This window comes from Manis pentadactyla, chromosome 11 (genome assembly GCF_030020395.1).
Source record: "Manis pentadactyla isolate mManPen7 chromosome 11, mManPen7.hap1, whole genome shotgun sequence".
Classification (NCBI taxonomy): domain Eukaryota; kingdom Metazoa; phylum Chordata; class Mammalia; order Pholidota; family Manidae; genus Manis; species Manis pentadactyla.
In genome coordinates this window covers 40,329,914-40,352,257 of record NC_080029.1, presented here as the reverse complement: position 1 = coordinate 40,352,257, position 22,344 = coordinate 40,329,914, and the positions used below count along the sequence as shown (strand labels likewise).

The 22,344-nt window shown below is 34.9% G+C and overlaps 1 protein-coding gene across 1 annotated transcript in view; it reads right to left on the bottom strand.

Moving 5' to 3' along the window:
* The window catches only part of C11H14orf39 (chromosome 11 C14orf39 homolog), a 60,156-nt gene that overhangs the window by 14,603 nt on the left and 23,209 nt on the right, over nucleotides 1-22,344 (bottom strand). The window contains exons 11-13 of the mRNA XM_057488405.1: nucleotides 17,206-17,287; nucleotides 17,056-17,114; nucleotides 14,209-14,267 (exon numbers count right to left, since the gene is read on the bottom strand). Of these exons, the coding sequence (XP_057344388.1) occupies nucleotides 14,209-14,267; nucleotides 17,056-17,114; nucleotides 17,206-17,287 (200 nt within the window). The remainder of the gene's footprint in view (nucleotides 1-14,208; nucleotides 14,268-17,055; nucleotides 17,115-17,205; nucleotides 17,288-22,344) is intronic.

Sequence of the window (22,344 nt, the reverse complement as noted above, 5' to 3'; positions counted from 1 at the left end):
TGTATTTTACAAGGACTGCTATAGATGGAAGTGCTCCTAAAGCTAAATAGCTGTCACCAGATAAACTAAAACCACAGTAAAGGAAGTAGACCAATTAATTACTAAGTAAATGTAAAATTAAATCAGTTACTCACAAAGTCAGTCAAGAGATACACAAAGGGTACAGAATATTATACCAAATATACAAAGAATGGAGGAGAAAGAAAAAGAAGGTAGGAAAAAGAGAACCTTTAGATTGTGTTTGATACAACGTACTAAGTGAGTTGTCAGACTGTCAGATAATAAAGAAGCCACCCTTTAACCTTTGGTAGCCACAAATCTAAAGCCTAAAATGGCAATAAGTACACATTTATCAATAATCACCCTAAATGTAAACGGACTGAATGCACCAATCAAGACATAGAGTTACCGAATGGATAAAAAAAACAGGACCCATCTATATGCTGCCTACAAGATATTCACTTCAAACCCAAAGACATACACACTCTAAAAGTGAAGGGATAAAAAAAGATATTTCATGAAAATAAAAGGGAGAAAAAAAGCAGGGGTTGCAATGCTAGTATTGGACAAAAAAGACTTCAAAACAAAGAAAGTCACAAGAGACAAAGAAGGACATTACATAATGATAAAGGGGTGAGTCCAACAAGACGATATAACCATTATAAATATTTATGCACCCAACATGGGAGATTCTACATATGTGAAACAAATACTAACAGAATTAAAAGGGGAAATAGTATGCAATAATTTCATTCCAGGAGACTTTAACACTCCACTAACTCCAAAGGACAGATCAACCAGACAGAAAATAAGTAAGGAGACAGAGGCACTCAAAAACATATTAGAACCAATGGACCTAACAGACATCTACAGAAAGCTACACCCAAAAGCAGGAGAATACACATTCTTCTCAAGTGCACATAAAACATTTTCAACAATAGATCATATACTAGGCCACAAAAAGAGCCTCAGGGAATTCAAAAAGATTGAAATTGTACCAACCAGTTTCTCAGACCACAAAGGTATGAAACTAGAAATAAATTATGCAAAGGAAAAGAAAAATCCCACAAACACATGGAGGCTTAACAGTATGCTCCAAAATAACAAATGGATCAATGACCAAATAAAAACACACATCAAGCAATATATGGAGACAAATGACAACAGTAATTCAACACCACAAAATCTCTGGGATGAAGTGAAGGCCATGCTGAGAGGGATGTATATTGCAATACAGGCCTACCTCAGGAAAGAACAATCCCATATGAACAGTCTAAACTCAGAATTAACAAAACTAGAAAAAGAAGAACAAATGAGGCTCAAAGTCAGTAGAAGGAGGGAAAGAATAAATATTAGAGCAGAAATAAATAAAATTGAGAAGAATAAAACCATACAAAGAATCAATGAAAGCAGGAGCTGGTTCTTTGAGAAAATAAACAAAATAGATAAACCCTTAGCCAGACTTACCAAGAAAAAAAGAGAGTCTACATAAACAGAATCAGAAATGATAAAGGAAAAATCACTACAGATATGACAAAAATACAAAGAATTATTAGAGAATACTTAGAAAAATTATATGTTGACAAACTGGATAACCTAGAAGAAATGGACAACTTTCTAGAAAAATACAACCTTCCAAGGATGACCCAGGAAGAAACAGAAAATCTGAACAGAGCAACTACCAGCAACAAAATTGAATTGGTAATCAAAAAATTACCCAAGAACAAAAATGCCTGAAGTAGATGGTTTCATCACTGAATTTTATCAAACATTCAGTGAAGACCTAATACCCACCCTCCTTAGAGTTTTCCAAAATCTAGAAGAAGAGGGAATACTTCTAAACTCATTCTATGAGGCCGCATCACTCTAATACCAAAACCAAACAAAGGCACCACAAAAATGAAAATTATAGACCAATATCCCGGATGAACATAGATGCAAAAATACTCAACAAAATATTAACAAACCAAATTCAAACATACATCAAAATATCATTCATCATGGTCAAGTAGGATTTACTTCAGGGATTCAAGGATGGTAAAATATTCAAAAATCCATCAACATCATCTACCACATTAACAAAAACAAGGACAAAAACCACATAATCATCTCCACAGATGCCGAAAAAACATTCGACAAAATTCAACATCCATTCATGATAAAAACTCTCAGCAAAATGGGTATAGAGGGCAAGTACCTCAACATAATAAAGACCATATATAACAAACCCACAGTCAACATCATACTTAACAGGGAGAAGCTGAAAGCCTTTCCTTTAAGATCAGGAATAAGACAAGGATGCCCACTCTCTCCACTTTTATTCAACATAGTGCTGGAGATCCTAGCCACAGCAAACAGAAAAAACAAAGAAATAAAAGGCATCCAGATTGGTAAACAAGAAGTTAAACTGTCTGTGTTTGCAGATGACATGATATTGTAAATAAACCACTCTAAAGAATCCACTCAGAAATTATTAGATCTAACATCTGAATTCAGCAAAGTTGCAGGATACAAAATTAACACACAGAAATCTGTTGCATTCTTATTCACTAACGATGAACTAGCAGAAAGAGAAATCAGGAAAACAATTCCATTCACAATTGCATCAAAAAGAATAAAATACCTAGGAATAAACCTAACCAAGGAAGTGAAAGACCTATACTCTGAAAACTGCAAGATATTCATGAGAGAAATTAAAGAAGATACCAATAAATGGAAACACATCTCATGCTCATGAATAGGAAGAATTAATATTGTCAAAATAGCCATCCTGCCTAAAGCAATCTACAGATTCAATGAAGTCCCTATCAAAATACCAACAGCATTCTTCAATGAACTGTAACAAATAGTTCTAATGTAACCACATTATGTAACCACATTATGTACACATTATGTAACCACAAAAGACCCCAAATATACAAATAAATCCTGAGAAGGAAGAATAAAGCTGGGGATTATGCTCCCCAACTTCAAGCACTGCTACAAAGCCACAGTAATCAAGACAATTTGGTACTGGCACAAGAACAGAACAATAGACCATGGAGCAGACTAGTGAGCCCAGATATAAACAAAACCATATATGGTCAATTAATATATGATAAAATAGCCATGGACATACAATGGAGAAATGAATGAAAGCCTCTTCAACAACTGGTGTTGGCAAAACTGGACAGGTACATGGAAGAGAATGAAACTGGATTATAGTTTAACCCCATAAACAAAAGTAAACTCAAAATGGATCAAAGACCTCAAGGAAGGTAAGTCATGAAACCATAAAATTCTTAGAAGAAAACATAGGCAAAAATCTCCTAAATATAAACATGAGGAAATTTTTCCTGGACTCATCTCCTCGAGTAAGGGAAACAAAAGCAAAAGTGAACACATGGGATTACATCAAACTAAAAAGCTTCTGTACAGCAAAGGATATCATAAGCAGAACAAAAAGGTATCCTACAGTATGGGAGAATATATTTGTAAATGACATATATGACAAGGGGTTAACATCCAAAATATATAAAGGACTCATATGCCTCAACAACCAAAAAGCAAATAAGCTGATTAAAAAATGGGTGGAGGATATGAACAGACATGTCTCCAAAGAAGAAATTCAGATAGCCAACGGGCACATGAAAAGATGCTCCACATCACTAATTATCAGATAAATGCAAATTAAAACCACAATGAGACATCACCTCACACCAGTTAGGATGGCCAACATAGAAAAAACTAAGAACAACAAATGTTGGCGAGGATGTGGAGAAAGGGGTACCCTCCTACATTGCTGATGGGAATATAAATTAGTTCAACCATTGTGGAAAGCAGTATGGAGGTTACTCAAAAAACTAAAAATAGAAATACCGCTTGATGCACGAATTCCACTCTTAGGAATTTACCCAAAGAATATAATTTCTCAGATTCCAAAAAGACATATGCACCCCTATGTTTATTGCAGCACTATTTACAATATCCAAGAAATGGAAGCAACTTAAATGTCCATTAGTAGATGAATGGATAAAGAAGATGTGGTACATATGGAATATTATTCAGCCATAAGAAGAAAACAAATCCTACCATTTGCAACAACATGGATGGAGCTAGAGGGTATTATGCTCAGTGAAATAAGTCAGGCAGAGAAAGACAAGTACCAAATGATTTCCCTCATTTGTGGAATATAACAACAAAGGAAAACTGAAGGAAGAAAATAGCAGCAGACTCACAGACTCCAAGAAGGGAATAGTGGTTACCAAAGGTCAGGAGTGAGGAAGGGCAAGTGGGGAGGGAGGGAGAAGGGGATTGTGGGGTATCATGATTAGTGCATATGGTGTGTATGAGGTCACAGGGAAGACAGTGTAGCACAGAGAAGACAAGTAGGGACTCTGTGGCATCTTACTACACTGATGGACAGTGACTGCAATGGGGTATGAGGAGGTACTCGATAATAAGGGTGAATGTAGTAACCACATTGTTTTTCTTGTGAAACCTGCAACAGAGTGTATATCAGTGATACCTTAATAAAAAATATTCTATTTATCTTGAAAAAAAATAGTCCAGGAAAAAAAGGAATAAGTAAGATGGGCTCATGATCACCTAAAAAAAAAAAAAAAAAAAAACCTAAGAACAAAATACCTCGACCAGATGGCTTCACTGCTGAATTTTATCTAACATTTAGTGAAGACCTAATATCCATGCTTCTAAAAATTTTCCAAAAAGTAGAAGAGAAGAATGGGATTAAAGATGGCAGCATGAGAGGAGAGACAGAGGCTTCCTTCTAAAACTGGACACAATTAGAAAATTTGGTGCAACTAATCCTGAGAGACCAACAAGAAAAAGGATGGTGTCAGACTGCACACACGTGGAGAAAAGAGGAGACCTCATGGAACGGGGTAACATACCAGACCTGTGGCTCCGTGGGACCCGAGCCCCTCCCCCACCCCAGATCACCGGCAGGAGGAAGAGAAATGGAGCAGGGAGGGAGTGGAAGGCTTGGCACTGCTGAATACTTAGCTCCGGAAACCTGCTCTGGGAGCACAAACCTACATTTCATGGTGCTTTCATGAGACTCACATGATTATTGGGTTGGAAAGTTAATACAGGCAGAGTTACTGAGGGGACTGGGATTCCGGCCACCTGTGGAAAGCAGAGATCCATATCCAGCTGCTCTGGGACAAAAGCTTATACCTGTGTGAACGGCCACTGGCTCAGGCAGTGGAGACAGGCACAGCAGCAAGGTGGGTGGGGAACTGCTCTTTCCTACCCCCAGGCACCAGTATCGCTCCCCTGCAACCCCCGATATTGCTTCAGGGGCTGAGCAGCTCCAGAATAGAGCTTCTGGACACTAGAGGGCACCATATACAAACATGAAACGCCAAAGGAACCTTCTCCAGAGTAAAATTATTAATACAACTCCCAAGAAAGATTTAAATGATATGGACCTCGTGACTCTTCCTGAAACGGAGTTCAAAATATAAATCATCAACATCCTAATGGAGGTACAGAAAGACATCCAAGAACTCAGCAATGAATTCAGGTCAGAGGTCCAATCATTGAAGAGCACAATGGAGGGTATTAAAAGCAGGTTGGATACGGTGGAGGAGACAATAATTGAAATAGAAACTAAAGAAGAGGAATACAAAGAAGCTGAGGCATAGAGAGAAAGAAGGAACTCTAAAAATGAAAGAATATTGAGAAACTGTGTGACCAATCCAAGTGGAACAATATTCGCATTATAGGGTTATAAGAAGAAGAAGAAGAGAGAGAAAGGGATAGAAAGTGTCTTTGAGGAGGTAGTTGCTGAAAATTTCCCCAATCGGGGGAAGGACATAGTCTGTCAGGCCATGGAGATTCACAGATCCCCCAACACAAGGGACCCAAGGAAGACAACACCAAGACACATAGTAATTAAAATGGGAAAGATCAAGGATAAGGACAGACTGTTAAAAGCAGCCAGAGGCACAAATAAGATCACATACAAAGGAAAGCCCATCAGACTAACATCAGACTTCTCAGCAGAAACCTTACAGGCCAGAAGGGAGTGGCATGATGTATTAAATGTCATGAAGCAGAAGGGGCTGGAACCAAGATTACTTTATCCAGCAAGATTATCATTTAAATTTGAAGGAGGGATTAAACAATTTCCAGATAAGCAAAAGCTGAGAGAATTTACCTCCCACAAACTATCTCTGCAGTCTATTTTGGAGGGACTGCTACAGATGGAAGTGTTCCTAGGGTTGGATAGCGATCACCAGAGGTAGTAAAATCACGGTAGGGAGGGTGGAGCAGCTGATTGCAAGGCAAATGCAAAATTAAATTGACTATCCCCAAAGTCAATCAAGGGATAGACAAAAAGTACAGAATTTGATACCTTATATATAAAGAATGAAGGAGGAAGAAAAAGGAGGAGAAATAGAAAAGAACCTTTAGATTGTGTGTGTAACAGCATACTAAGTGAGTTAAGTTAGACTCTTAGATAGTAAGTAAATTAATCTGGAACCTTTGGTAAACGTGAATCTAAAGCCTGAAATGGCAATGAGTACATACCTATCGATAATCACCCTAAATGTAAATGGACTGAATGCACCAATCAAAACACATAGAGTCACTGAATGGATAAAAAAAACAAGACCCCTCTATATGCTGCTTACAAGACACTCACCTCAAACCCAAAGACATGCACAGACTAAAAGTCAAGGGATGGAAAAAGGTATCTCATGCAAACAATAGGGAGAAAAAAAGGTGTTGCAGTACTAGTATCAGACAAAATAGACTTCAAAACAAAGAAAGTAACAAGAGATAAAGAAGGACATTACATAATGATAAAGGGCTCAGTCCAACAAGAGGACATAACCATTATAAATATATATGCACCCAACACAGGAGCACCAGCATATGTGAAACAAATACTAACAGAACTAAAGGAGGAAATAGACTGCAATGCATTCATTTTAGGAGACTTCAACACACCATTCACTCCAAAGGACAGATCCAGCAGACAGAAAATAAGTAAGGACACAGAGGCACAGAACCACACACTAGAACACATGGACCTAATAGACATCTATAGAACTCTACACCCAAAAGCAACAGGATACACATTCTTCTCAAGTGCACATGGAACATTATCCATAATAGACCACATACTAGGCCACAAAAAGAGCCTCAGTAAATTCCAAAAGACTGAAATTCTACCAACCAACTTTTCAGACCACAAAGGTATAAAACTAGAAATAAATTGTACAAAGAAAGCAAAAAGGCACACAGACACAAAGAGGCTTAACAACATGCTTCTAAATAGTCAATGGATCAACAACCAAATTAAAATGGAGATCCAGCAATATATGGAAATAAATGACAACATCAACACAAAGCTCCAACTTATGTGGGATGCAGCGAAAGCAGTCTTAAGAGGAAAGTATATAGCAATCCAGGCATATTTAAAGAAGGAAGAACAAATCCAAATGAACAGTCTAACATCACAATTATCAAAATTGGAAAAAGAAGAAGAAATGAGGCCTAAAGTCAGCAGAAGGAGGGACATAATAAAGATCAGAGAAGAAATAAACAAAATTGAGAAGAATAAAACAATAGAAAACATCAATGAAACCAAGAGCTGCTTCTTTGAGAAAATAAACAAAATAGATAAGCCACTAGACAGACTTATGAAGAGTAAAAAGAGAATCAACACACATCAACAGAATCAGAAATGAGAAAGGAAACATCACGACAGAGCCAACAGAAATACAAAGATTTATTAGAGACTACTATGAAAACCTATATGCTAAGAAGCTGGAAAACCTAGAAGAAATGGACAACTTCCTAGAAAAATACAACCTTCCAAAACTGACCAAGGAAGAAACACAAAATCTAAACAAACCAATTACGAGCAAAGAAATTGAAGTGGTAATCAAAAAACTACTCAAGAAAAAAAAACCCGGGCCAGATGGATTTACCTTGGAATTTTATCAGACATACAGAGAAGATATAATACCCATTCTCCTTAAAGTTTTCCAAAAAATAGAAGAGGAGGGAATACTCCCAAACTCATTCTATGAAGCCAACATCACCTTAATACCAAAACCAGGCAAAGACCCCACCAAAAAAGAAAATTACAGACCAATATCCATGATGAACGTAGATGCAAAAATACTCAATAAAATATTAGCAAACCTTAATCAAAAATACGTCAAAAGGATCATACATCATGACCAAGTGGGATTCATCCCAGGGATGCAAGGATGGTACAACATTCGAAAATCCATCAACATCATCAACTACATAAACAAAAAGAAAGACAAAAACCACATGATCATCTCCAAAGATGCTGAAAAAGCATTCAACAAAATTCAACATCCATTCATGATAAAAACTCTCAGCAAAATGGGTATAGAGCGCCAAGTACCTCAACATAATAAAGGCCGTATATGATAAACCCACAGCCAACATCATACTGAACAGCGAGAAGCTGAAAGCTTTTCCTCTGAGATCGGGGACAAGACAGGGATGCCCACTCTCCCCACTGTTATTTAACATAGTACTGGAGGTCCTAGCCAGAGCAATTAGACTAAACAAAGAAATACAAGGAATGCAGATTGGTAAAGAAGAAGTTAAACTGTCACTATTTAAAGATAACATGATATTGTACATAAAAAACCCTAAAGACTCCACTCCAAAACTACTAGAACTGATAGCAGACTACAGCAAAGTTGCAGGATACAAAATTAACACACAGAAATCTGTGGCTTACCTATACACTAACAATGAGCCAATAGAAAGAGAAATCAGGAAAACAATTCCATTCACAATTGCATCAAAAAGAATAAAATACCTAGGAATAAACCTACCCAAAGAAGTGAAAGACCTATACCCTGAAAACTATAAGACACTCTTAAGAGAAATTAAAGAGGACACTAACAAATGGAAACTCATCCCGTGCTCTTGGGTAGGAAGAATTAATATCGTCAAAATGGCCATCCTGCCCAAAGCAATATACAGACTTGATGCAATCCCTATCAAATTACCAACAACATTCTTCAACGAACTGGAACAAATAGTTCAAAAATTCATATGGAAACACCAAAGACCCCGAATAGCCAAAGCAATCCTGAGAAAGAAGAATAAAGTGGCGGGGATCTCACTCCCCAACTTCAAGCTCTACTACAAAGCCATAGTAATCAAGACAATTTGGTACTGGCACAAGAACAGAGCCACAGACCAGTGGAACAGATTATAGACTCCAGACATTAACCCAAACATATATGGTCAATTAATATTCGATAAAGGAGCCATGGACATACAATGGGGAAATGACAGTCTCTTCAACAGATGGTGCTGGCAAAACTGAACAGCTACATGTAAGAGAATGAAACTGGATCTCTGTCTAACCCCATACACAAAAGTAAATTCAAAATGGATCAAAGACCTGAATGTAAGTCATGAAATCATAAAAGTCTTAGAGAAACACATAGGCAAAATCTCTTGGAAATAAACATTAGCGACTTCTTCATGAACATATCTCCCTGGGGAAGGAAAACAAAAGCAAAAATGAACAAGTGGGACTATATCAAGCTGAAAAGCTTCTGTACAGCAAAGGATACCATCAATAGAACAAAAAGTACCCTACAGTATGGGAGAATATATTAGTAAATGACAGATCTGATAAAGGCTTGACATCCAAAATATATAAAGAGCTCATGCACCTCAACAAACAAAAAGCAAATAATCCAATTAAAAAATGGGCAGAGGAGCTGAACAGACACTTCTCCAAAGAAGAAATTCAGATGGCCAACAGACACATGAAAGGATGCTCCACATCGCTAGTTATCAGAGAAATGCAAATTAAAATCACAATGAGATATCACTTCACACCAGTAAGGATGGCTACCATTCAAAAGACAAACAACAACAAATGTTGGTGAGGTTGTGGAGAAAGGGGAACCCTCCTACACTGCTGGTGGGAATGTAAATTAGTTCAACCATTGTGGAAAGCGTATGGAGTTTCCTCAAAATGCTCAAAATAGACTTACCATTTGACCCAGGAATTCCACTTCTAGGAATTTACCCTAAGGATGCAGTACTCCAGTTTGAAAAAGACAGATGCACCCCTATGTTTATCGCAGCACTGTTTACAATAGCCAAGAAATGGAAGCAACCTAAGTGTCCATCAGTAGATGAATGGGTAAAGAAGATGTGGTACATATACACAATGGAATATTATTCAGGCATAAGAAGAAAACAAATCCTACCATTTGCAACAATATGGATGGAGCTAGAGGGTATTATCCTCAGTGAAATAAGCCAAGTGGAGAAGGACAAATACCAAATGTTTTCACTCATCTGTGGAGTATAAGAACAAAGGAAAAACTGAAGGAACAAAACAGCAGCAGAATCACAGAACCCAAGAATGGACTAACAGTTACCAAAGGGAAAGAGACTGGGGAGAATGGGAGGGTAGGGAGGGATAGGGCCAGGGAAGAAGAAAGGGGGTATTATGATTAACATGTATAAAGGGGGGTGTGGGGGAAAAAGGAGGGCTGTGCAACACAGAGAAGACACGTAGTGATTCTACAACATCTTACTATGCTGATGGACAGTGACTGTAATGGGGTTTGTTGGGGGGACTTGGAGTAGGGGAGAGCCTAGTGAACATAATGTTCTTCCTGTAATTGTAGATTAATGATTACAATATAAAAAGAAAAAAAAGTAGAAGAGAAGAGGGTACTTACAAACTCATTTTATGAGGCCAGCATCACTCTAATACCAAAACCAGGGAAAGAGCAAAGACAGCACAAAAAAAGAAAATTACAGACCAATATCCCTGATGAACATATATGTAAAAATACTCAACAAAATATTAGCAAACTGATTCAAAAATACATCAAAAAGATAATCCATCATGATCAAGATTTATTCCAGGGATGCAAGGATAGTACAATATTTGAAAATCTATCAACATCATTCACCACATCAACAAAAAGGACAAAAATCACAAGATTGTCTCCATAAATGCCAAAAAAGCATTTGACAAAATTCAACATCCATTCATAATAAAATTTCAACAAAATGAGTATAAAGGGCAAGTACCTCAATATAATAAAGGTCATATATGACAAACCCACAGCCAACATCATACTCAACAGCAAAAAGCTGAAGGTTTTCCTTTAAGATCGGGAACAAGACAAGAATGCCCACTCTTTTGACTTTTACTCAACATAGTTCTGGAAGTCCTACCAAGGGCAATCAGACAACACAAAGAAATAAAAGGCATCCAGATTGGGAAGGAAAATGTTAAACTGTCATTGTTTGCAGATGACATCATATCGTACATGAAAACCCTAAAGAATCCACCCAAAAACTCTAGAGTAACTGAATTTAGCAAAGTTGTAGGATTCAAAATTAATACACAGACTCCTGTTGCATTCCTATACAGTAACAATGAACTAGCAGAAAGAGAAATCAGGAAAACAATTCCATTCACAGTGCATCAAAAAGAATAAAATACCTAGGAATAAACCTAACCAAGGAAGTGAAAGACCTATACTCTGAAAACTACAAGACACTCATGAGAGAAATTAAAGAGGATACCAATAAATGGAAACACATCCCATGCTCATGAATAGGAAGAATTAGTATTGTCAAAATGGCCATCCTGCCTAAAGCAATCTACAGATTCAATGCAATCCCTATCAAAATACCAACCAACAGCATTCTTCAATGAACTAGAACAAATAGTTCTAGAATTCATATGGAGCCACAAAGACCCTGAATATCCAAAACAATCCTGAGAAGGAAGAATAAAGCTGGGGCGATTATGCTCCCTGACTTCAAGCCCTACTACAAAGCCACATTAATCAAGACAATTTGGTACTGGCACAAGAACCGATCTACAGATCAATGGAACAGAATAGAGAGCCCAGAAATCAATGCAAGCATATATAGTCAATTAATACACAATAAAGAAGCCATGGATATACAATGAGGAAACGACAGCTTCTTCAACAACTGGTGTTGGCAAAACTGGACAGCTACATGTAAAAGAATGAAACTGGATTATTGTCTAACTCCATACACAAAAGTAAACTCAAAATGGATCAAAGTCATGAAAGCATAAAACTCTTAGAATAAAACATAGGCAAAACCCTCTTGAATAGAAATAAAAGCAAAAATGAACAAATGGGATTACATCAAATTAAAAAGGTTCTGTACAGCAAAGAACACCATCAGCAGAACAAAAAGGTATCCTACAGTATGGGAGAATATATTCATAAATGATTTACCTGATAAAGGGTTAACATCCAAAATATATAAACAACTCATATGCTTCAACACCCAAAAAACAAACAATCCAATTAAAAAATGGGTGGATGGCCTGAACAGACACTTCTCCAAATTAAAAATAAAGATGGCAAACAGGCACATGAAAGGATGCTCCATATCACTAATCATCAAGGAAATGCAAATCAAACCCACATGGAGTTATCACCTCACACTATTTAGGATGGCCACTATCCAAGACAAGAAACCACAAAGCTGGTGAGGATACTGAGAAAGGGGAACCCTCCTACACTGTTGGTGGAAATGTAAATTGGTTCAACCATTTTGAAAAGTTCAAATATGGAGGTCCCTCAAAAAACTAAAAATAGAAATGCCATTTGACCCAGGAATTCCACTTTTAGGAATTTACCTAAAGAAATCAAGATTCCTGATTTGAAATGACATATGCACCCCTATGTTTATCAGTCCACTATTTACAATAGCCAAGATATGGAAGCAACCTAAATGTCCATCAATATATGAATGGATGAAGAAGATGTGATACATATACACAGTGGAATATTATTCAGCCACAAAAAGAAAAGAAATCCTCCCATTTGCAACAACATGGATGGATCTAGAGGGTATTATTCTCAATGAAATAAGGGAGATGGAGAAATAACAAATGATTTCACTCATTTGCAGTGTATAAAAACAAAGCAAACCAGAAATTTGAGAATAGCAGTGGACTCATAGGTACCGAGAAGGGACTAGTAGTTACCAAAGGAGAGGGTTTGGGGAGGGTGGGTGGGAAGGAAGAATGGGATTAAGCGGAACTATAATTCACACAGTATAGGTAGGTCACTGGGACTGTAGTACAGCACAGAGAACACAATTAATGACTCTACAACATCTTACTACCTTGATAGACAGTGACTGCAATGGAGGGGGTGAGGTCTTGATAATATGGGTGAAAAGTTGAACCACCGTGTTGTGTATTTGAAACCATCATAAGATTGTATATCAATGATGCTTCAATTTAAAAAAAAGTAACTGGTGAAAATACCAAAATATATCTGTTCAAATAAAGGAAAAATAAATATTTTAAGTTTTTTAATTTTTCTTTTTTTCTCATCTCTGCTTCCCCTACCCCTACCTGAAAAAGTAAATGATAACAAGAACATACTCAAATTGATGAAGAAAACTGTTTAGGAATTATTTTTCTTTTAAAATTTCCACATCACGTTCTGGGTCAAGAATTGTGTATCATACCTCTTTGAAAGGAAAAAGTAATTTATTTCTAAGCAATCTGGCTCTGTTTGGTTATATTCTTTGTACTTTTTTTCCCTTATAAATTCACTATGTTACTTTCTCTGCAGACTGAGGACTTGAATACTAATTTTCCCTTATATCATCTTGTAGGATTAGGAATGTGATTTCTCAAATATGTTTGTTATACCAAATCCCATTACAGAACAATTTGGGTTCCATCACCCAAAAATTAAAATGTGCTTTTTACCTACATTTCTTTATAGCAGGATACTACTGTATTGTTTCTCTTGTTTTAACTCTTAGCAGCTATGGTTAAGTCAAAATACATTGTCTACATCTGTCATCATTAAGCTTTCCACTCTTAGAAAGTAATCTGAAGATATTTTTGTGGCAACCACTGATCTTGAATTGCCTTGGAAAAACATTAAATCTTACCAAACAAAATTGTTTTCTTCATTATTTAGTTGCAGTGTCAATACATGTTGTCAATTTTATTAATAATGATTCTTTTTCTTTTGTGGCTTCATATTTTAATCTAAAACTCCTCCAAGGGATAGAAGCTGTAACACCATACCAAGCTAATAACACCTACACCTCACATAAATAATCTTCATTATACTAAATCTGAAATTAAGATGGAAACAATATTTTAAATTGGAATCTTTTGCTTAGAAATTAGAATTGACTTACTTGTGAAGGACAGCTTGATTCTGTCAATTGCCTTGTCCCTTTATCTCCACACTCGGCATCTGTTTGTTATATGAGAACAAACTTTTTTTTTCTTTTTGTAATTTAATTGCAAATAAAACATATTAGTCAAACCATATGAAACTGTCAATATTTAACTATTTGACCTGCAAATATGGCAGTTTCATAGACAGAGAGCTTAACCCAATACATAAAGGTAAGAGAATAAAACTTGTATGAACAGTTTAATAAGCAAAATTATAAAGAGAATACCCATGTAACCACCACCCCAGGAAAAGAAAAATGAACATTATGAGTACACCAAAAGGGCCCATATTCCCCATATCCTCCTCCTCAGAGGTAACAACTAACCTGACTTCCATGATAATCATTTCCTTGATTTGCTTTTCATAATCAGCTAAGCAATATAGTTTATATTTCCTGTTTAAAAATGTTACTGATGAAATAATAATACATATGCTCTTTATCTTTTTTGTTTAGCATATGCTTGTGAGATTCATCTGTATTATTGCATAGAGACATAGTTTCTTACTTTTACTGATGTAAAGTATTCCATTGTACAAACACAACACAATGTATCTTTCCATTCTACACACATGGGCATCTGCAGTGTTTCTGTTTTGAGGCTATTACAAACAATGATGTTATGAACATTGCTTTATATATGTACTTCTACATACATGCCTGTATTTCTCTAGGCATGTATGTAGGAGAGATAAAGGGCATCTGTATCTTCCATTTTACCAGATGTTAACTATTTCCCAAAGTTTAGTTTCCAAACTATTTACCAATTTTTGATGTGGTATATGAGCTTCCCTAGGAAATCACTAGTTTTCGCCACACACAATCATTAGCTATAATTATAATTTAGGTATGGTCTCGATATATAATTCATTTATAAGTGACAGTTCCTTTCAATAGTTATGAGAATTCCTATTGTCCTACATTCTCATCAACATTAAGTATTGTCACAATTTCTGAATTTTGCTAATCTGGTGAATGTGTAATGATACCTTATTTTGGTTTTATTTTTCATCTTCCTGATTTGCTGAGCATCTTATGTTCATCTGTTGTGAAAGTTTCTCTATTCGAAGTGCCTATTTGGGTATTCTGCACATGTTTCTAACTGGGTTGTCTGTCTTTTACTTCTTGGTTTGCAGGAGTTCTTTATACATTTTTGGAAACTAGTACTTTGACAGTTTTATTGTTGAAAATATATCCTCTTGCCTTCCATTCATTGTCTTTTGATGACTTGGTGACTTACCTTCCATTCTTTTTATATTATCTTTTTATAAATAGAAGTTCTTAATTTTAATAGAATCAGTTTATTAATCTTTCTTTTATGATTAGGCTTTTACATTCTTAATTTAAGAAATCCTACCTTGAATAGATGTTTTTCTATTTAATCATCTGAAAGCTTTATAGTTTCGCCTCTTGCATTTAAGTCACAACTATTATTTTCACCACATACTAACTTCTTCAAAAGATAGGCTTGGACATTGTTGAAAGAGTCTTTTTTCTTCTAAGATAATTATATGTCTCCTTTGGTATGAAGCATCACCATGTATGCTCAGCTAGGACTGGCAGCTAGAACTATACATGCAGACACATGCATTTTGCCACATATCTCTATTAGGATTATATTATTCCTCGAGATTAGCCATTCCTCCCTTGCCTTAACACTTTGTCAGCTTGGCATATATAAAGGATTATAAACAGGTGGAAAAGATCACTTGTGCAGATAAGATATAATTCTTTCTTCCAAAAAAGGCAGGAAGAATATCCATCTGCATGGAATAAGCATATTGTGTTGGCTGAATCCTATATTGAAATTGATAGAAATAGATTCATAATATATTATATGACCACTTTGAATATGCATGTAAATATTTACAAAATTTTTATACCGCCAGAATGAGCCATTTTTTAACTTTAAATAAAAGTCAGTAACCCAGCATGCTATAGACCAGAAAATATGAACACTTTTATATAGCCTAATGGGTGGAATAACTGTTATTCAGTACTGGACTACCAACATATGTACATATCATATATCTGTGTATATGATATATATCCTGCATATACACCATATACATGTATACATATGTATATATGTATGTGTGTGTATATATATATATGTATATATATATATATACACACACAGAAAGACAGACAGAATGAATTAGTATTTTCAAGAACATAACAGCTTTGAAAAGTTCCAATAGCTAGTTGTTTCTTAGAATAAAAAATCATAGGTATATATTCTGTGACCTTTCTATGGCTTTTAGTTGAATAAAATAATTCAACATAAAAAGGATTTATGTAAGAGTACAGTAGCATTATTTATAATAACAAAATGATTGGAAACAAAGTATTCACTGGGAGAGAAGTGTCAAGTTATAGCATATTTATACAATGGTGTATTATACAGTCATTAAAAATAAAACCTGATGGCATGGAAAACTATGCTCAACTGTATGTCAAGTGGGAAGAAAAGGATACAAAATGATATACAGAGCATGCTTCACATTTGGGGGGGAATAAAAACGAAACATACATGTGCATAGAAAAAAAGACAAGAATATACACCAATATGTATAGTGTTTGTTATGTCTGGGTGCTGGTAATATTGTTTCTTTTATATTTTTCTGTTTTCTAAATTTTCAACAAAGAAATTTATTTGTTATTTATTTAGGGAAAAATATTTTTAAAAATAAGCATATGTGGTCAGTTATCACAGATGCAAACAATCCAATTTATCTTAGTAGCATAAAAACCTGATATAATTTGTTGTTTCCACTACTTAGGAAAAGTATAAACAGCGAATACCTGTATCTCCTTTTTCAAACCACTGATTGCAATTTGATTGTTTCTGAGGGGTTAACAATCTAAAAATGAAATAAATAAAAATTTAGTGTTATTTTCTGAGTTGATATATTATTTCAGAAATTAAAACATTTTCTTATGTTTAAAAGTTACCTGAATTGCATAAAATTTTGTGAACTTTTAATAGCTGTAACATGTGAACATTTTGAATTGTTATTCACAGCAGAGTCACTAACTACCTGAACAAAAGAAATTAAGCATTAGAACTGGATACACAAAACAATAAAAATGTTCTGCATACCAAAGCTACTCAGGGCTCTCCAAGAGCATTGCCATCTTATCATCACCATATTATTATCAATATCAACAATTACAAACATTAACTAAAACCACTATATACAAAACAATGAATCTTACACATACTAGGAAACAAAGTTTAAGAGTCTCAAGAAATTTGATGTTTTTGACAAGTAAAATAATTATGCTTGTATTCTACATTTAAGGTAAACCTTTAAATTTTTATACCATATTCATGACTAATCAGGTGAATCTTACCATTTTCTCAACTCTTTACCTGATTTCTGTGTCTCTCTATTCTCTATAACCTCTCAAATTGAACATAGGAAAGCAAAACAGCAGGTTGAAAGATCAAAGCCTGAAATTTTCTTACATATGTAAGAAAAAGCTTATATTTCATTTTTAACTTTAAATTTTGTTTAATAATAATAATAATATCTAAATCACTGCTTTACTAATGTTGTATTATCTGTTTCAAGTCTTTCATCCTCCAAGTCACTCATTTTGAAGAATTCCTAGTTTTTATTTGACCCAAAATGAAAATATCGTTAATAGGAAGGTTTATCCCATTTTTGTTAAAACAGCCATTGGTCTCAATTCTATCACTTTATTGTGTTTTCAGATCATAAGAAAAAGACCTTGTCCCTCAAAGAACAAGTGTCATATGTTTTAAATAATATACATTTGTATTATACCTCCTGATACAAGTATTTGTACAAGTATATCAAGTGTTTGTTTAATGTAGATGCCAAGAAATGGAATTGCTACATTAATTTTTATTTTTAATAACTATTGTGAACCAGTCCTCCAAACTAGTTTCACCAAATTCATTCCCACTATCACTGACCTCACTAGATGTTATCAAATGTTTTAATGTCTGCACATCTGATAGGTGAAACGAGATTATCTTACTGGTTTAATTTGCATTTCTCTGTACTTCTGAGGTCATTTTATGTGATGCTTTGTCTTTCCTTCTTGGTAAACTGCCTTATCTTTTGCCCATTTTTATTGTTTTTATTAATTTGTAAGAATTATTATGTATTTCTTTATATTGTCTACATTCTGGATACTAATCCACTGATGATTCTGTCGTTTTTTTACTTTGTTAGTGGTCTTTTGTCCTAAAGAAGTTTATTATTTTTATGTAGTCTACTAATGAATTTTTTTTGCACCACAGTTACAGTTACTGCATTTTGGTAATGTTTAAAAATGTTTTGGGATGATGAAAATGTTCTGCAATTAGGTAGTGGTTATACCATATATACTAAATACATTAATTTAGTATTTAGAATATATAAAAACAGTGAATTGTACACTTTAAAATGGTGAATTTTATGATATGTGAATTGTATCTCAAAAACAAAAATAATTTGATAAATTGATAGTATGAGTCTCCCTAACATTTTTTTAGAAAATATTTTCTTTAAATATTTAAAATCATTTACTAATCTGTTAATGTAGTGAATCATATTGCTAGATTTTCCTAATGCTAAACCATCACTGAATTTCTTGGAAAAACCAAGGTTTCTCATAATATATTATTCTTTTAATGTTACAGTACCAAATTTGGTTTGCTAGTGACTTATTTAGGATTTTTATATCTATGTTCATTCTTGAAACTAATGCATAATTTTTCTTTTACCTTTGTCCTTGCTATCTAATAGATTGGCCATGTATAATTTGTTCAATAATTTCCAATTTTTTCTATATACTCTGGAATTATTTGTATAAAAAGATTGCCCTTAACTGGCAATTCTGCCTCTCAGGGAACACTTGACAATGTCTGGATATATTTTTGATTGTCATAACTTGAGGGTGAAGTTCTATTGACATCTAGTGAGTCACAAGATGACCCCATAACAAAGAATTTCCAGCTCAAAATGTCAGTAGTGTCACAAGTGAGAAACTTTAATCTAATCCTTATGGTTTGGTAGAATTTACCTGAGAAACTAAGTCTGGTGTGTTCTGAAGGGGATGTATGTGTGTAAGTGGGAGAAGGAAGGGAAGTTAAGGGAGGAAAAAGGGAATTAGATGTTTGTCTACATTTCCATTTCTTTCATGTTATTGATCCATTCATATTTCCCTTTTTTAGTCTATTTAGCAATTTATATTGTCCTAGAAGATTGCCCATCTCACCTAAATTTTCAAATGTATTGGTATGAAGTCTTACATAGTATTCTCTTAGGACTTTCAAAAGATTTCTTCAATGTGTGTGTGTTTATGATACATGCTTTTCTCCTTTTTTATTCTTTTCTTGGTGGGGCTTCTTTTTTCTTTATACTTAAGTTTTATTTTATTAATATTTAAAAGTTACCAGCTTTTGAATACATTAACCTAACTTCTAAATTTCATTAATTTCTGCTTCTCTCTTTATCAATTCCTACTTATTTGCATTTTTCATTTTGCTCTTTTAATATTTTAAGTTGAACTTTTCAGAAAAGTTCAGCAAGTTTAAATCTTTCTAATTTTCTAATATAAATTTCTGAGGACCAATTTGACTACATTCCACAGATTTTGGTTTTATTCCTTTAAATAGTTTTTAAACTTAATTTTAATTTCTTCTATAACCTCAAAGTAATTTGAAAGTATTTGAATATTTTTTTTCCTCAGCCAAAGTTTTTTGAGAGAGCTCTCCTTTTGTTTTTTATATTATGGCATATTCTATACGGCAACTTTTTAGAATTGGTGGAGATATCCTTTATTCCCTAGCTAAATGATCAATTTTGGCAAATACTGAAAATAAAAATTAAACTGAATTCTGTGTTGTTGCGCATAAAGTTTGCTAATTGTGTTACTCAGATCCTCTACATCCTTATGTACTTTTCATTTACTTAATGTGTTCCTGTGATAGAAACTGCCAGTTTTTATCCTATCAAAAAATCTACTTTCCCTCTGTGCTCTGATTTAAAAAACAAACAAAAACACACCTATATTTCTCAATGTCTCCACAGAAACTGGTAGCCATGTGACCAACTTCTGGCCAGTAAAATACTATCATGGATTGTTTAAGGAGCTTCCAGGAAAGATCCTTAAAAATGGGGCTGACACAGCTAGCCTTTCTCCCGTTTTTCTTTTCTGCAAAAGTTGCAATAGTTGTGACCATAAGGTGACCTTGAGGTGAAAGCTTAGCATTAAGGATAGCAGGAAAAGAAAGCATAGATGGAGCCTGAGAAATAACTGCAGTGTGAAATCGTGCTATTAGCCCTGATAAGTGAACCTCAGTCACATTAGAATTTCATGGCAGATAAGAGTAAAATGAATGTTTATGTTGTCTAAGATGCTATAATTTCATTGATTTTGTTGTCTATTGCTTCACACGTACCCAAATTCAACCCCTAAACTCAGGGTCAGCACTTTTTTTTGAGAGAGCTATTCTGTTTTAATTGTTTCTTTGGAATTCTATCAATTTTTGCTGTACATATTTTGAAACTATAATTTGGTGCATCATGGTTCTTACAACTTGGTGAATTTATTCTTTTTAAAAATAGGACATAAAGTTACACCTATTGATGCTTTTTATCCTAAACTCTCTATTTTTATTTTTAGTGAAGTATCATTGATATACTATCTTGATTTCCAGTATACAACACAGTGGTTCAACAGTTACCCATATTATTAAATCCTCACCCCCACTGGTGTGGTTACTATCTTCCAACATAGAAAGATGTTACAGAATCACTGACTATATTCTCCATGCTGTACTACTATCCCTGTGACCAACTTACCTTGAATTCTATTTTATACGGCATTGCTACAACTGCTTTGTTTTTGTTTGTATCAGCCTGATATATATTTGCCCTCCCTTTATTTTCAGCCTTCATTTGTCAAGTAGTTTTAGCTGTTCTGTTTAGCAGTGTATAGCATAATTTTGTTATATATCTCATAGAAGCATTCTGTCACTTTTCTATAATTACTGATTTGTTCAGAACTATTTCTGGCATCTTATTTGTTTTCTATTTACAATGCTTTCTAGCTGTTTATTCTTCTGAGGACCCCACCCTCCACTGCCCTCATTCCTGCCTTTTGTTAGTGTGGAGAAAGTGAAGATTCCCATGGCCAGGATTCTCACCTGGCCCTGGTCTGTTTGCTCAGTACACATGTATGGGCAGTAGGTTGTATTGACTCTATATAATACAGAGCTCCACCCAGTGTTCTGGGCTGCTGCACGGCTGCAAGGCTGCAGGAGAGCAGAGACTGGAGTGGTGGCACCGCTAAGTACAAAGACTGAGACAGCTGCAGGGGCAGAGAGGCCCAGAGGCAGAGACTGGCTTGCTGCATGCAGACCCGCTCTGAGTGGATGGGATTATAGTGATTGACCTGCCGCCGTGGAAATAAAGTTGGGTATAAACCTTTTTCACCCCAAGAACATTCCACTGTCCTTTTTTCAGCCTCATTGAATCCATAGTGAACTTGTCTAGGGCTGAAACCCACTGGCAAGACAGTTGGACTGATTAAGTTTTCTTTTTTTCATTTTTTTTCTTCTACTGTTTTAAAACTTACACATTCCACTTCTCTTCTGTTGGTTACTCTTAAATGTTTAACATGCATGCATGAATTTATATTTTTCCAACAATACACAGAATTAGTCAGTATTCATATATTCTCCATACCTCCATCCCCAAACAAAAAAATAACTTGAGTAAATTTTTTTAGTAAACTTTTGTTTACTTCATTTTTCTCCCCATATTGATATCATCGGGAATTTCAGTACCAGATTTTAAGATTTCTGCTAATTAATACATATTCTGAATTAATAAGTTTCACTAATTACTCTGGTCACTACTACCCCTACATCTGTTTCTATGAATTATGGATTAATAAAAGTAATTGTCCATTGAGAATTTCCCACTGGACTATTTTCAGGAAGAACGGGGGAAGAGAGAGAAACACCACACCAGAAGGTAGCTTTCTGGGTGATAAGCTCCTTGTTTTTTCATTAGCACCAATAACCACCCAGAGTACCACCTCTCTCTCTAGCCCAACCTACTATATTCA